This window comes from Marmota flaviventris, chromosome 3 (assembly GCF_047511675.1).
Source record: "Marmota flaviventris isolate mMarFla1 chromosome 3, mMarFla1.hap1, whole genome shotgun sequence".
NCBI lineage: Eukaryota > Metazoa > Chordata > Mammalia > Rodentia > Sciuridae > Marmota > Marmota flaviventris.
The window spans coordinates 21141342-21159346 of NC_092500.1; the positions used below are offsets into that span (position 1 = coordinate 21141342).

Consider the following 18005-nt stretch of genomic DNA (forward strand, 5'->3'; position numbering starts at 1 on the left):
ATGTGTGTGTGTCTAAGATTTTGCTTAGTGAATTTTTAGAATTTGCTTCTTAAAGCATTCAAACAAAAATACAGTATATGTTTAGGATTACTGCTGTTGAATGTTTTACACAAAGTTCAATGTAATGTATACTAATAATTATCAACCAATTCTTCATGAAATTGAGTATTTATTTCAAGATTTTTAAAGAACCAGGTGGGGATTGAGTACAAAATCCTATAGTTGATTATATTGTGTGTTGAAATTACGGCAGTGGTGGAACTGATCTCTCAAATGAATTTTCCTCTAGAAATCATTTCTTGTGCTTAGAGAAGAAAGGGGAATACTAAAGTGTGAACATCACACATTCAAAGTATGTTGTATGCCATGACTGAAAAGTTATTAATTTTTTTAAACCAGAGCTAGTACTGTATCTAATTTGTTGGGCCTTTTACCTACTTGTCTCTTTTTCTTTTATTTTTGTCTTAAATCACTTATTTCAGTTCTCTGTAGCATGATATATAAGTTCCATTAATGTATCTCAGAGGTATTATGGTAACTGTTTTTCTGTGCTAAATCTCAAATATGGGATATCTGGAAAGACCTTTTAAAAATAATGGAAGGAAGTATCATTTAAAAAAATTTTACTTAACTCATTTGGTTAATGAGATAGGATATATTATGCCCAAATTCTATTAAGTAGTTTCCTTGGGGCTGGGGACTTAGCTCAGTGATAGAGCACTTATCTAGCATGCACAAGGCCCTGGTTTGATCCCCAGCACTGAAAAATACCAAAACATAGTTTAATTGTGTGCACCACATATGTAGCAGTGATTGTTTTCTAGGTAAGTAAAATAGCATGTTGAATAGGCAAACTCTTAAACTCAACATTATGTTTTAGCACTTTGCATGGTGCTCAATATACTTTCATTAATATACTTTATTATACTTTCATTAATTATCTAATAATTATTCAATAAACTTTCATTAGTTATCTAATAAAATCTGTGTTGTTCAGCAGTATTTTCTTTTGTGCTCTTATTGTTATTTTTGTTCCTTCTTAGGGAAATAGTTCTCAAACTACTTCAGTATGAGGCATCAACAAATGTGGCAGACAACAAAGGTTATTTTCCTATTCATCTGGCTGCCTGGAAAGGAGATGTGGAAATTGTGAAGATTCTTATTCATCATGGACCATCACATTCCAGAGTCAATGAACAGGTGCACTTGTCATATGTTTGCTCATGCTGTAATTTACTCTAGAGTTTTGCAAAGGCAGTCATATTGAAAAAATGATATTTTTATCTTTACTCAGCCAAAACTTTCCACTGCTGCATTTCCTACAGGAGAAATTTGAAAAATTCTTTGGCATTTGGATGCATAGGCACTAAGTTGGGCATTTATGAATATATTTTGTTAACAAGAATATCCCACATAAAGGAAGTAGTTGCCTGCCTTATATAATCATTCATTTTATAGCTGTTGAATATTTAAAGATAGATCAGCATTCACATATGTAATGAGAATTAGAGTGTTCCTTAATAAAATCTTAAATGCTGAAACAATGATGATAGCTATCATTTGCATAGTGCTTTACCATTTACATAACATTTTCATAGTTACGTACACTATTTGAAAATCAAAATGCAAAATTCAGTGTGTACAGTTGCTAGTCACATATTAAGTTAGAAATTTTCTGTATACACACACACACACACACACAAACACACACATATGCCTAGAGTAAGTTGAGCAGAATACCACAAAGCAGCAGTATGATTCTGACAAGTAAAATCATTATTTGTGAGAGAATACTATCTATACACATAGTGTACATTTTTTAAAAGTAATACCATTCTAAGTATTAAAATAGCTAATACCATAGATTTCAGAAAGTGAAATATGGTCTCCTAATACGGTGTGATAACAAACATCTTGAGCACTGCATGCCCCCTACTGTTCCTGTTTTGTAAAACTATATTTGAAAACCAGCATGTAGTCTAACAATTGAATTACAACCATGGCATTAAGCTGAAGGTTGGCAGCTGTCCAACATCAATGCAAGTAGGTTACTCTAGGGCAGGCACATCTAATAAAGTACAATTAACATTTTGTTCAAATGGATATAGACTTTGCAGACCTTTAACTGAAATTCTTACTAAAAAATAAAAATATAATACTAGCTATAAACAGTAAGGAGAAGAAAAATTATATTTTCTCAACCAAATGCAGTGTTGAAAGGACTAGTCAGGAAAAAAACTACAGATATGGCTATCTTAATCATCATATCATGCCAAAAGGAATTTATGAGAATTCTATTCCTGAGAAAACCAAAAGTTAGATCATTTCTGGGATGAGCCATCTGGTGGTTATTCTTAAAATTGTCTGAATGACGCAGAGCAAACTTAAAATAATAAAATGGAAAAACAATCGAAGGTTAAATAAGAGGATGTTAGTTAAAAAAAAACAAGATGTTTAAAATCACATTAAATAAAAAAGCACATATTATTCATTTACATTTGAAGGTTGAAAATTTAAACAACATTTGGTAACTATTGGTATGTTTTAACGAGAAACACTTGTTTTGGGCAGGTAATATTGAATAGATCAATTCAATCATAACATATTTCTTTTTAAGGAGATTATAATTCAAAGTTATTTTTTTAGCTTCTGTTCCTATATGTTAACTTCTATTCCTATATGTTGTAGACACTGTTGGCAACAAATTCAAATTTTTTGAGTTTTTTTTTTTTTTTTTGGTGTGTGTGTGTGTGTATGTGTGTGTGTCTATAATGCTGATATAGTTCTCCCACTCCATGCTGTTTCTCCTAAAAGTTTCTGGTGTGGAATTTTATTTTTATAAGTAACTTGATTTTAGCTTTATTCCTTTTTTCCCCTTCTGAATGGTATAGTAATGTTCTAGCTAATTATAAACCTTTTTGAATTTAAGCAACAGAAGGAAGGAATGAGAATGCCAATCAACATTTATTGAAACATAAGCCAAGCATGGTTCTAAGCACTTTATCTGCAAAGTGTAATTTAATTAATTCTCACAAGAATCTTTTGGAGTGGTATTATCATCCCCATTTTATAGATGAGCAATCAGGCTTTGTAAAGATAAATAACTTGTTTAAGACCTCCTATTATTGAATGACCAAAACTGAGACTTGAACTCTGGACAGAGTCCAGAACTCCAGGGCCTTTCACAATAGCACATTGAAGTTGTCATCCTATATCCTATTAGTTATGGAGTGTTTACTATATGCCAAGCATTGTGCAAAGTACTTCATCCATATTACCCTCCTGATGAGGTAAGAATTAATTATCATTCCTACTCTATATATGGAGATAGAGTTTTAAAGAGATGGAGTAACTTACCCATAGTATCTTAGATGCCAAGAAATGAAATCAGTATTTTCATTTTGTTTTCTTGTACCAGGGATTGAACCCAAGGGTGCCTAACCACTGAGCCTCATCCCCAGACCTTCTTACATTTTTATTTTGAGACAGGGTCTCCTTAAGTTGTTTAGGGCCTTGCTAAGATGCTGAGACTAGCTTGAATTTACAATCCTTCTGCCTCAGCCTACATAGTCCATGGGATTATGGGCGTGGGCCATCACACCTGCCTACAGTCAGTATTTTTTTTTTTTTTGTAGTTTTAGATGGACATAATGCCTTTATTTTATTTGTTTATTTTTATATGGTGCTGAAGATTGAACCCAGTGCCTTGTGCATGCTAGGCAAGTGCTCTGCCACTGAGCTACAGTCAGTATTTTAACACAGCTTTTCTGATTCAAAGTCCAAACTCTTAACCAGTAATGTATTATGATACTGAAATTACTAATCATAGGGGTTCATTCTGATTTCTGGGATTTATCTTTGGTTTCTAATCCAGTAGATTCCTTTACCATGGGGGATACATTCTTAGACCCTAGTGATTGCTTGAAACCATAATACCAAACTGTTTTTTTTCTCTAGCATGCCCTACACATTGCCACATAGTACCAGAATTCATCTGTCCTTTCATATTTTATATCTGGGTGTCTCCTTTGCAACACTTACTAAGTAAATAGGGCTTCTTGAACACAAGCTTTGTGTTACCATGACAGTTAATCTGATGACTGAGATGTCTGCTAGGTGAGGCTAGGTAGCAGATAGAATATAGATACAGTGTACAAAGGGATGATTCACCTCTTGAGAGGGATGGAGTGGAATGGCTCAAGATTTTACCACAATACTCAGAAAAGTGTGCAATTATAAACTTATGAATTGTTTATTTCTGCAATTTTCTATGTAAAGTTTTCAAATGCTGGTTGACTGCAAGTAACTGAAACTGCAGATGACAATCATGGGTGGGGTTGGGGACCACTGTACAGCTTCCTTTAAAAATGGTTCTATCTCACATTTTAATATTTATAGTTTACAAAGCATTCCTTATGTTATATCTTTTGGTTAATAAACCACACAGCAAATTTCATAGAGAAGGTAATATTTTTATTGTACAAATAAGATAGTTAGGTTTGGATAGATCAAGTGATTTATTGTTGCTAATGAGTGACATATTAGCATTTCAATATAGGTCCTGTTCACCCTTCTGTTCTGCATTAGAATTACTGGTTAATTTAGAGGAACATAATTTTGAATAAAGTGGGCTCTTCCCTGATTGTATCACATCCTTCCTATCTTTTGTCAATTGATTTCTAATATCATTGCTTTCTTCTTATGTTATACATGTTCTGTGTACATTCCTCTTAATACTCCTTTCACCTTTGCTTTTCCTTTTGTATTCCTTTATTTTGACATTGGGGCAAAAGCTAGAGGATTCTTAATTCAAAAATACATTACTTTTGGCATTTATTGAAACCTGAACTCAAATTGTGTTAGATTTTGGGCATGGGTAAGCAAGATCTTTTGGTAAATAGCTTTTTTCAGCCAGTTTGATTCTGCTACTCATTGTCTGAAAGTGTCCAAATTTTTCAGTGAACATCTAATTCATTATAAAAAATTCAAAACCTGTTAAGAATATTCTCTGTAGATATACTAGCAATTATTAATCAGTGCTTCATCACAGCTTATTTATTTCAAATTAGATGGTTTTTAAAAGACCACTAGTGAGTATAGACACAAGTATTATACAATCATGCCTTTGTAAAGATACCATAGTTGTGGTCACCACTTATGTAGCAATCCAAGTATGTGTTGATCATGGATAAAAATCTATGAAATTTTCTCCTGAATAAGTCTTAAATGATTGAATAATTTCTCTTGAGACTTGAACAGTGTTAATTGGTGTTATTAGAAAAATTTTCAATTTTGCTCTTTTGTTTTCCTAGGCTAAGGCCTCTGGAAAAGTAGAAATCTTTCAGAATTCTTACTTCATAATAGGTCTTTCTGGAGCTGGAGTTGTCACTCAGTGGTAGAGCACTTGCCTAGCACATGCAAGGCACTGGGTTTGATTCTCAGCACTATATAAAAAAGTAAATAAAATAAAGGTATTTTGTTCATCCACAACTAAAAAAATTATCTTTCTCTGTTCTCAAAGAGGTAATGTAATTGGTAAAATGAGATTCAACCTCTTTCAGAACAAGGGGAAATTGGATTGGTCAGGAGGCATATATCTGTTTTATATTTTTATGTTATAAAGTAATTAGCTTTATTTTCTTGTCAGATTTACAAAACTTAGCTAGATTAAAACAAATCAAGGAGTTTAAACTTGTATGTTGTTAGTCTCTGTGAGGAAGTATGTTATTATAATAACACATTCAAACCAACGTAAGAATGATTCCCCACAAATGCTAGAAGAAAGATCTTCAGCCGGATTCCCATCTATCAGATCTTAGCTTTTCATTCACTAACTCTAGGGAGCTGTTTTTTCCCCCTGTGGATTTAACTTTCAAATGCCCTCTTTAGATACTAGAAACAGAGTAGTAAGAAGCCTTTCTTAGTATTTCTGCCCCCTCCCCGTACCACTCTTCTTAAGTTTTCAAATCTTCCCTCTAAACTCTCAATTTACTTTCTATATTCTTCTATCATCCAGAACAAGCCTGAGTATCTTTCTGGAACAATAAGTTGTGTTTAGTTTGAACCTTCACTGTTCTTTCATTTTGATAGTAACAGCTGTCTAAACAGGCACTTCCTACTAAGTTGGTATTTTTTGAGACAAAATCTGTAGAAATTTTGCTTTCAGATCACTAAATTCTAGCACCACTTCTTCTGTGACATCATAGCAATATATAAACCAGCAGTATGGAATAGTGGAAAGAGCATGGGTTTTGGATTTTGACAGATGGAAGTGCCCAAAGATCTTGATTCTGTCTTTGACTTGTAATGTAAACTTTTTGAATTTTAGTTTCCTCATTCATGCAATAGAGTTATTAATACCAGTCTTGTAAGACTGCTGTAAGAGTTAAGTGAGACAATATACATAAAGTTTCTAGACACTTAGCAAATGGGAGTGGTGATAGTTGTTAATGAGGAAGGTGGTGTGTGTGATGGTTAAAAGCTCTATTAGGTCTGGGCTACTTGATTCAAGCCTCTTTCTATCACTAAATGGATGTATAAACAATGTCCCATTATTCAATGACTCAGTACCTTATTTTCTTCATTTTTAACATGAGAATAACGGTAATAGCAGTGTCTATTTCATAATAAGTATTAAGTGACTAAACATGAAATGCAACTGTTTCTGGTACCTAGTGTTAGCTATAATGATGGCTCTGATGAAGGCAGCTGCTCTTTCTGTCAATGATCATTTAGGATCATTCATTTTTGTGATTATAGTTTCTTGTTCATATTTTTCCTGAATGACCAACCCTTCCACCTTTGGACATACCCAGATCCCTTCTACTATGTTATCTGCCCAAATGGTCTGAAGGGTTGATCTGCCTTGCATCTGGGTTTAGTGTTTTTATCTTATCTTGCTAAATTTCTAGGAAAATCTCATTGATAGCAACAGAAACATTTATAAGTTGCATAGTAGTACTGTGATACTCCTGATAACTTGACTGGGCGTGGGTCTAGATCTGCCTCTTTTCTGTAATTATGTTTCAGAAAGATAATATATTTTAGGGCCAGAGTGTCTTCATTCCTTTTTCATAAGAGGCAGTGATTTGTAATGTGGAAAATAAAATGAAACTTATTTTGGGAAACATTTCTATGAATCTTTCATAATCAAGAATTTACCATCTTAACTGTGTTTTGGAAAACCAGTCTATTACACATGTGTCATAATTGTTATATTAATCTCTTTTAACAAATGTCAAGGATGTGTGATGCATGGTGTAGAGAGAGAACAATGGCTATCTGGGCCCAGGAGGGCCAAGCTACTGACCAACATGGCTAAATCATTTATCATTCTTGGAAATTACAAGACGTGATGCAGGGAAAGGTTTGATATTTTTGTATTAAAGTGATATGAAACATTTTTATGTAATAAATTATGTATACTTCTGTTAAATATAAAATTCAGTTAGATTTACTTAGTAAAATAGGTTAATCTAGGGCTGAGGATGTAGCTTAGTGGTATAGTGCTTGCCTAGCATGCACATCAGTAAATCAATCAATCAGTAAGACTAGTCTTAAATATACATTTTCAAAGTATCTTAGGTTTTAAATTGTGTGTTTAGATCTTAATAACTAATTGGATTTTTGGAAATGTGTCTTTTGTATCTTTGCTCCAACCAGAACAATGAAAATGAAACTGCCCTACACTGTGCAGCTCAGTATGGACACTCAGAAGTAGTTGCTGTCCTCCTAGAAGAGCTCACTGACCCTACGATTAGGAACAGCAAGCTTGAAACACCACTGGACCTGGCAGCACTCTATGGACGACTTAGAGTAGTCAAAATGATCATCAGTGCACATCCTAATTTAATGAGCTGCAACACTCGAAAGCACACACCGCTTCATCTTGCTGCTCGCAACGGTCACAAAGCAGTTGTACAGGTGCTGTTGGAGGCAGGAATGGATGTGAGCTGTCAAGTGAGTCTTCTTTTGGCTGTGCTTTAAAGGTGATGCTGCACCACATGCTTTTGGGAAATATGACGATATAAAGCATAGTCTCTAACTTCATGCTAATTGGAGAGCTGTAAACGTGAAAATTTATTACTGGATAGCAGTTGTGTGTAGTATAATTAGTAATTGTTTCCTTTTTTTTACTGTATAGCATATTAAAAATTCAGTCAAAGTGCAATTAATGAAAAAAATTGTACTTTTAACATTTTTGAGTACACACTTTTGTTTAGCATGTTGACATATTTAGAATTGAATTGAATTGAATTGCGTTCTTACAGCTATCCTGTGACATTGGAAATCTATTAATTGCCAGTTAAGAGATTAGGAATCAGAGTCAAAAATTTTAGACACTTGCCTGAGGACACATAGCTGAAAAACCAGGATTTTTTTTTTCTTTTGTTTTTGGTACTAGTGATTGAACCCAGGAGTGCTTTACCATGAGAAAGACCCTAGCCTTTTTAAAATTTTTATTTTGAAGCAGAGTCTTACTAAGTTGCTTAGGGCCTTGCTGAGTTGTTGATGTTGGCTTTGAACTCACAATCCTCCTGCAGCCTTCCGAGCTGCTGGGATTATAGGCAACCACCACTATATCTGGCTCAAACCAGAATTTGAATTTAGACTTGCTGATTAAAGCTCAGCCTTCTTTCAAATATAATTTACCATTTATACATAAACAACAAAGGCAGGATTACTATGCCTATGGAGAGCCGGAAAAGAAAATAATTGAAGAAATGTGATTTGGGTTGAGCTTTGAAGGAAAAATAATGTTTTGATAGGTTTTCTGTGTTCACTAGGAAAGGGCAGCCTAATTTTATTATCTATCTTATGTTAGCCCCAGTGTCAAGGTTAGTCAGTTATTCTTTCTTTCTCTGTCTTTTCCTTCCCACTTTCCTTCTTTCTTTCTAACATTTTTTTGCTTTTATGATAGCTTCTTGGCTTCCAAGTTTGTGGAAACATTCTAAGTTTCCAAAGACCATTTTGGTTCCTGTCAGTTGGCCTTCTCCTCTGTATATTACAAGTTATTGCTGCATTATGCACTATCCCAAATGTAATGTTTTAACACATTAACAATATATAGCTCATAATTCTGGGCTTGGCAATTTAGTTAACTTCAACTATGTATCTCTGGATTCTCTTATGTATATTGGCTGGATTCTCTTATGTGTGCTGGATCCTTTGTGAGTCGGGTAAGTACCTCTATTGAGAGGTTGACTGGATATTGTCTGGGTGAAATTACCTTACATCTATTAAGATCCCTTAGGTCAGCTTGGCCTCATTTACATGACAGTCATGTAGTTCTGAGAGAGAGAGAGAGAACACCATTGTACAAGGTTTCTTGAGGCCTAGACTTGGACCAAGCGCACCATCACTTCTGCCACATTTGAGTGGCAAAAGCAAGTCTTAAAGGCCATTCCAATTCAAGAAGTATAAAAATAGATTTTACCTTTATATTAGAAGAGGGTGTGAATTGTAAAAAGGGTATGAATTCCTACAAGGAATACATGTGGCTAGTTTTGTAAACACTCCACATACTTAGGTGAAATTATAATGCTGTGTTGTGGGTTTAGTTTTCCAAGGAACTTTTTAGCAGTTGAATCCTGTGTCTTCAGAGTTTTCTTTAGTGAATTTCTGAAAATATTAGGCCTTCAATTTAAAGTTTAAGGCTGCCATCCTAGGTCAGTTTCCTTTGGAGAATTGTCTACATTATTTAGTTATTTGATATTTGTGATATCTTTTCTCTATTTGTTATTTATTCAACTTCGGCAGCCTTGCAAATAAGTAAGCACAACAATTTCCCTAGCCCTCATATTAAGGAAACAAAAAAATCTTTCTTCAAAGCAGTATTGAAATTAGATACACGATTTCTTTTGTAGGTGACTCACAAAGGTACTTTCTTAATGGTTGTTCAGTAATAAAAGCAAATGTTTATTGTCTAAGTATTATATTTCTCTAGTCTGGATTTACTGCTTTCATAATACTTTTGGGATATTTCTAAACTTGGATGCACAGATAGCTTTATAACCAAAGATTTTCATTATGACTGAGTCAGTAAGCCTTCAGTGTCTATGGCCAAGATCTTTTCATGTTTTGAACTAGATGACATGATCAGAAGGAAAAAGTTTAAATTTGATTTTATAAATATATATGGCTCATCTTTTTTCATGTAAAACATTATGTTTTGTGTTTTGGAGAATTAAAGTTTAAAAAAAATTCTGTGCCAAATTTAGTGGGTGAGACAAAAAATTTGCAACAATTACCCCCATATACAACATTTAATAAATACCAAAACAGAGAGCTATGGAGATATAGGTGAAGAAAATACAGACTTTAAGAAGAAGAATATGGGAAGACATTGATGGAAGTGATATTTTAAGAGGACCTTGAAACTCTAATAGTTGAATTTTGGTGTAATTTAACTCTCATATATATATTATTTTGCTAAAGAGTGTGTTAAAATATTGAATTTGAATGCTTTTAGATGAAGCATATAATTTCCAAGGTCCCAATCTCTTTCTACTCTTTTATATCTGTATATCATTTCTTTAGATTTTTTTACTTGTTCCCTGACAGCATTTGAGTTTGTTACCCATACATCAGAGGAAAGGGACATAATATATTCTGATCACTGTGGCTTCCTGCTCAGAAGCATCAGTACCTTGGTAGGAAGGGCAACCTTTTATGCTGCTAAAATAGATTTTATTTACTTTCACTTTGCAAAGAATTCTAGGAAGAATTGATAATGTATTTAAAAATACATCTCAATGAGGTGAATTTCTCATCAGCTGTAGTTAGACTTGGTTATGTTTTGTGTTTGTTATTGTTCCTTTGTTCATAGGAAGTGTTTTTGGGATAGGACCCAATGCCTTTTTTTGAATGAATATTTAATTTTATTACTCAAATTAACTGTTGACAAATTTTCCCTATCAGATTGTGCAGAAATTTTTTAATATCATATAGTTGTTTGTTGATATTCTCACTGGTTAAGAGGGAGTAATACCAGCTAGTAATCTTAAACTGTTTTAATATTCATTAAATTGTTCTAGTTAACCAGTTGGATATTAGCAGTGTCAAAAGTAATCCCACTTGGTAAATTATAATAATGTACTTTCATTCTTCAATTATGTTCAGTTTATTATGAATAAATTCTAAAAATTTTTGGATGACTTTGGAAGATCTCATCTTTTCCTTATAATAACATATTTTAAGTGTGGCATTTGTGTTTGTATTTTCTCTTGAATTTTTGTTTTCTACATCATTTCCCAAATTGTTACATGTATTTGAACTAGTAGACAAAATAATTTAATTGCTATTTAGGTGAATTTCATAAAGATTGTATATCCCTTATCTAAAATACTTTGGACCAGAGGTATTTCAGATTTTGGATCTTTTTTTTCACTTTGGAAGAATTGAATTTTCATAATGAGATACTATTGAGTTATTATCTAAGCCTGAGATTCATTTATGTTTCATATACACCTTATACATATGGCTTGAAGGTAATTTTATATATTTTAAGGGCATCTGCATTTTTTTAATAATTAGCACATATTAATTACACAAAATAATGGGCTTCTTTGTAACATTTTCATACATGCATGTAACATATTTTGATGGTATCTACCTACACCTGCATTTTGATTGTGACTTGTGACATGAGGTCAGGTGTGGAATTTTCTACTTGTGGCATCATGTCAGCCCTTGAAAAGTTCAAGATTTGGAGCATTTCATATTTTGGTTTTTCAGATTAGTGATACTCAACCTGTTTTATATTATTATATTTACTTATGAACCCTAAATCTTAAAAGATTTCTTAATAAAGAAAATTAGATAAAGAAAATGTGGTATATATACTCAATGGATTTTTTTTTCAGCAATAAAGAAAAATGAAATTACGTCATTTGCTGGTAAATGGTTGGGACTGGAGAAGATCATGCTAAGTGAAATAAGCCAGACACAGAAAAGTCAAGAGTTGAATGTTTTCTCTCATATGCAGAAGCTGGAGAGAAAAGAGGATTTTAAAAAAAAAAAAAAATGGAGATCTAATGAAAAGAGAAAACAGTTGAGTAGAAGGAGAAGATTAGGGGGAGGGAGGAGATATGGAAAAGGAGAGAAACTATGGAATTAAATTGATCAAGTTATGCTATATACATGTATGAATATATCATAATAAATTTCACATATATGTATAACTATAATGCACTCATTAAAAACAAATCAATGGAAGGAAGATCAAGTAGAGGAGAAGAAGGGGATCAAGAAGAAGGAGGAGAAAAGGGAAGGGGGAAAGTATGGGGATTGAAATGGAGTAAATTATGTTACATATATTTATGAATATGTCAAGATGAACCCCTCAATTGTGTATAACTATAATGCACTAATAAAGATCACTTAAAAAGAAAATCAGTAGGCTTGAATTGACAATTTTCTTTTAAAGTTAGCAATTATTTTTATGGATTTTGAAGTCAGTATTCGCTGTAGCATACAGAACAAGACACTCAGTAATGCCAGTTTTTTCAAATGTTCCTACTTATAATGTGAGTGCTCACATTTTTCCCCAAGTAATTTTCCAAATTATTTAATTCATTTTTTTCACTAAAACCTAAAATACAAACAAATTCTATTGAAATTATCATGATTGTACAACCTATCAGTTAAAAATTTTTCCTGAGTCTAGCTAACTCAGAAGCACTTAAGATAGAACTGATTTTTAACTGGGTCTGCTCCTATTTACTCATTGCCTTTAAGATCCTTTAAAGACAACCATGTTAACAATGAATTAACCTCACAGTTTGTGCTGACCAATTTCTATGTAACACCATTTTGGAAAGCTAAAAATTTAACTCAGATTGCTGAAATTTAGTTAGATATGATTTTCCATAAAACAACATATTTAGAAAGGCTTGTTTTTATATCAAATTCCTTTTCTCCATTATCTTGTGACGCCATCCCAACTCCTTCACTTTATTAAAAGTCTTGTTTTTTTTTTCAAGGTGATAGTAACTGTCATATTGTTAGATCCAATATGATTTTTTTTACTTGATTTTTTTTATCAGCATTGACAAAATGCTCTTCCTTGAGCCACTTTTTTCTTTTGATCTCTGAGCACATATGTTTCTCACTTAACACTTCACTGGTGTCTATTTAAATCTTATTTTAGGTAGAGCCCTTCAGTCTTACAGCTAGATAAATCCTTCAGGCCTCACAAACCTTTTATTGATTTTATTTCCTCAAAAATTAAGCTTTTCTGTTTTCTGTCCTCTTTATAAAGTCATACCTTCCCTCCTGAACCTTTCTTCCATTCTTTCCCAATAAACATTTACTTTGAAAAACTGAAAAATTCCCTATAGTAGTGTATGGCTATATTGATATATATATCAAGATATCTCTGTGGCATACATTAATAGACAATGACATTTGTTTATCATTAAAAGGCTGGAGGTTAGGGGAATCTCTCCTTGATACTGTAAATTAGTTCCATGTGTCTATTTTCTTCCTCATGGGAATAGCAGGGGTATGGCCTAAGCAGAAGAGAGCAAGCCCAACCAAACAAGCATATTTTGGGTCTCTGCTTATATCCTGTTGCTTACTGTCATTTGCTAAAGCAAGTCACAAAGCCAAATTCTAAATCAAAGAATAGGGAAATAAACTTCATTTATGTATATGGAATAAATTCATACGGCAAAGGGCATATGAAAGGAGGCACTAATAGTATATTCTATCATGTTCCCATACTATGATTAACTGCTGTCAACCTTCTTATCTCTAAGCACGAGAGTGTTCCAGACATCTCTTTTTCTCTGTCTATGCTTATTTCCTATTTGACCTTATCCAGTCTCTTATGACATCTTTATCTGACAACTACCAAGTTCATTTCTTCATCCTGGACCTCACTCTGAACTCATTAGTGTATATAACTGTCTTCTGTACATATCTGTTGGGTGACTAATAGGCATCTGAAACTCAAATTACCAGAACTTAATATTTAGCTTTTATACACTTTTCTTTCCATATTTGCCTGTTTTCTACACTTAACATTTTTGACAGATTACAGTGCCATTATTCTAGTAGTTTAGCTCCAAAATTTTAGGGTTTCTTTCATGTTACATTCATTTTCTCAGGACATCCTATTGGTTCTCTGTGTAAATTGTATCCAGAATTTCATTAATTTACATTAGCCACACTAGTCCTACAATAGCCCAATGATCATTTCTTGCTTCTTAACTTGTTTCACTGCTTTTCCCTTTGCCTCTATATTCTTTTCTCAGGATGCCATAAGAAAATACCATAGAATAAGTGTCTTAAACAACAGAAATTTATTTTATGAAGGCTGGAAAATGCAATATTGGCATTCTAGCTAATTCAGTTCTTGGTAAGTGGTCCCTCCTTGGCTTGTTAGACATCTTCTTTGTGGACCAAGAAGATCATTTCATACTGCTGAAGGGAATTATTCATCAATAAGACATACTTTCTGTTCTTTAAAAGAATAGAAAGGCACCAAATAAATAACCTAACATTACATATCAAAGCCCTATAAAAAGAACAGATTAACACTAAAAGTTGTAGAAGACAGGAAATTATTAAAATCAGAGCTGAAATCAATGGATTGAAACAACAAAAACAAAAATTTTCAAAATAGACATTTTATCTTTGAAACAATAGATAAAATTGATAAAGGTAATAAAGAAAAGATTACCTTATTAGTCAAGGTAATAAAGAAAAAGAGAGAAAACTCAAATCACTGAAATTCATGATGAAAAAGGAAATATCTCCATGGATTTTATTAAAATTCAGACAATAATCAGAAACTATTTTGAAAATCTACACTCCAATGAAATTGCGAATGACATCAACAAACTAAACATATGACTACCCAAAGTGAAACAGGGAAACATAGAAAATTTAATCAATTTCAAGCAATGAAATTGAAGATGCCATCAAAAACCTACCAACGGGCTGGAGTTGCGGCGAAGCGTTGGAGTGCTCACTTAGCATGTGCAAGGCCTTGGATTTGATCCTCAGCACTAATAAGAATGAATAAAAGCATTGTGTCCAACTACAAATAAAAAATAAATATTAAAAAACAAAAACAAAAACAAAACCTACCAACAAAGAAAAGCCCAGGACCAGATGGATTCTCAACCAAGTTCTATCAGCTCTCCAAAGAACTTACGCCAATACGCCTTAAATTATTCCATGAAATAGAAAAGGAGAGAACCCTTCCAAACCCATTCCATGAAGCTGGTATCACCCTGATACCAAAACCAGACAAAGACATATCAAGGAAAGAAAACAGACCAATATCCCTCATGAACATGCATGCAAAAATTCTTTCACCACTTTTATTCAACATATTCCTGGAAACTCTAGCCAGAGCAATTAGGCAAAACAAAGAAATTAAAGGGATATGAATAGAAAAAGAAGAGCTCAACTATTTCTTTTTGTGGATTACATGATTCTATATTTAGAAGACCCCCAAAACTCCATCAAAAAGCTTCTTGAACTCATAAACGAATTTAGCAAAGTAGCATGATTTAAAATTAACACCCATAAATTAATTGTATTCCTATATACCAATGATGAATCATCTGAAAGAGAAATCAGGAAAACTATTCCATTCACAGTAGCCTAAAAAAATGCTTGGGAATCAATTTAACAAATGAGGTGAAAGACCTCTACAATGAAAACTATAGAACACTAAGAAAGAAATTGAAAAAAAAACCTTAGAAAATGGAAAGATCTCCCATGTTCTTAGATAGGCAAAATTAATATTGTCAAATGGCCATACTACCAAAAGCACTATACATATTTAATGCAGTTCCTATTAAAATTCCAATGACATTCTTCATAAAATAGAAGAAGCAATCATGAAATTCAATTGGAAAAATAAGAGGCCAGAATATCCAAATCAATCCTTAGTGAGAAAAATAATGCAGGAGGCATCCCAATACCACACCTTAAATTATACTCAGACCTATGTTACCAAAAACAGCATAGTATTGGCACAAAAATAGAATTGAAGACCAATGGAATACAATAGAAGACACAGAGACATACCCACACAAATACAGTTATCTCATGTTAGACAAAGGTGCCATAAACATATATTGGATAAGAGAGAGCCTCTTCAACAACTGGTGCTGGGAAAACTGGGAATCCATATGTAGTAGATTGAAATTAAACCCCTATTTCCCACCCTGCACAAAATTCAAAATGGATAAAGGACTTTAGCATTAGGCCAGAGACCCTGTGCTTACTGGAAGAAAAAGTAAGCCCAACTCTGTGTTATATGGGCTTAGGAAAAGACTTCCACAATAAGACTCTAAAGCCTAAGAAGTAAAATCAAGAATCAATAAATGGGGTAGCATCAAACTAAAAACCTTCTTTTCAGCAAAGGAAACAGTCAAGAACATAAGCAGAGAGCCTAGAGAATGGAAGAAAATCTTTACCACCTGCAACTCAGATAGAGAGTATTAATCTCCAGGACATAAAAGGAACTCAAAAAATTTAACACCATTAGTGTATGAGTGTACCTTTTTCCCCACATCCTCAAAGCAGTGTGGAGATTCTTTGGAAAGCTGGGAATGGAACCACCATTTGACTCAGCTATTCCTCTTCTTGGACTATACCCAAAGGACCTACAGGGACATAGCCACATCAATGTTTATAGCAGCAAAATTCATAATAGCTAGACTGTGGAGCCAACCTAGATGCTCTTCAATGGATGAATGGATAAAAAATATGGCATTTATACACAATTGAATATTAATCAGCACTAAAAAATAATAAGATCATGGCTTTTGCATGGAAATGGATGGCATTAGAGCAGATTATGCTAAGTGAAGTTAGCTGATCCCCAAAAAACAAATGCGGAATGTCTTCTCTGATATAAGGGGGGTGACTCAAAATGGGGTAGGGAGGAAGAGCATGGGAAGAAGATTACCTCTAGATAGGGAAGACAGGTGGGAGGGAAAGGGAGGGGGAAGGGGAATTGCATGGATGGTGGGAGGAGACCCTTATTGTTATACAAAATACATGTATGAAGATGTGAGGAAAAAAAATAGCGTTACCTTAGGTAGAGAGAAGTGATGGGAGGGGAGGGGAGGGGATGGGGGATAGGAAAGATAGTAGAATGAAACAGAATTATTATTACTATGTGTATATATGTGACTGCTTGACCAATATGATTCTGCAACTTGTACACTCAGAGAAATGAGAAGTTATATCCCATCTGATTCAAATGTATGATGTATCAAAGTCATTGTACTGTCACGTATAACTAATTAAGACAAATTTAAAAAAATTAACACCAGAAAACCCAAAACTCAGTCAATAAATGGGCAAAGGAACTGGACAGGCACTTCACAGAAGAAGAAATAAGAGTGTAAAAAAATATATGAAAAAAATGTTCAACATCTCTAGCATTTAGAGAAATGTTACATTCCATCTCATTCCAATGAGAATGGCAATTATTAAGAATAAAAGTAACAATAAATGTTGGCAAGGATTTGGGGAAAAAGGTTCACTCATACATTGCTGGTGGGACTGCAAATTAGTGCAACCACTCTGAAGCAGTATGGATATTCCTCAGAAAACTTGGAATGGAACCATCATCTGACCCAGTTATCCCATTCCTCAGCTTATACCCAAAGGACTTAAAATAACCATGCTATCGTTTTGTAGGCACATCAATGTTTATAGTGACTCAATTCACAATAGCCAAGCTATGGAACCAACCTAGGTGCCCTTCAACAGATGAATGGATAAAGAAAATGTGGCATACATACACAGTGGAATATTACTGAGCTATAAAGAAGAATGACATTGTGGCATTTGTTGCTAAGTGGATAGAAGTAGAGAATATCATGATAAGTCAATTCCCCAAAAGCAAAGGTCTAATGTTCTCTTTGATATGTGGATACTAGCCCATAAGAAGGGAAGGAAGGGTGCATAAGTATAGAAGTTAATTGGATTAGACAAAGAGAATGAAGGGAAGGGAGGGAGGATGGGCATAG

The 18005-nt window shown here is 33.6% G+C and overlaps 1 protein-coding gene across 6 annotated transcripts in view; it reads left to right on the forward strand.

The window, feature by feature from the left end:
- Anks1b (ankyrin repeat and sterile alpha motif domain containing 1B) overlaps nucleotides 1-18005 on the forward strand; it is a 1114759-nt gene that overhangs the window by 183963 nt on the left and 912791 nt on the right. For all 6 annotated transcript variants that reach the window (XM_027947591.2, XM_027947674.2, XM_027947839.2 and 3 more), the window contains exons 3-4: nucleotides 1044-1200; nucleotides 7663-7959. In XM_027947591.2, the coding sequence (XP_027803392.1) occupies nucleotides 1044-1200; nucleotides 7663-7959 (454 nt within the window). The remainder of the gene's footprint in view (nucleotides 1-1043; nucleotides 1201-7662; nucleotides 7960-18005) is intronic.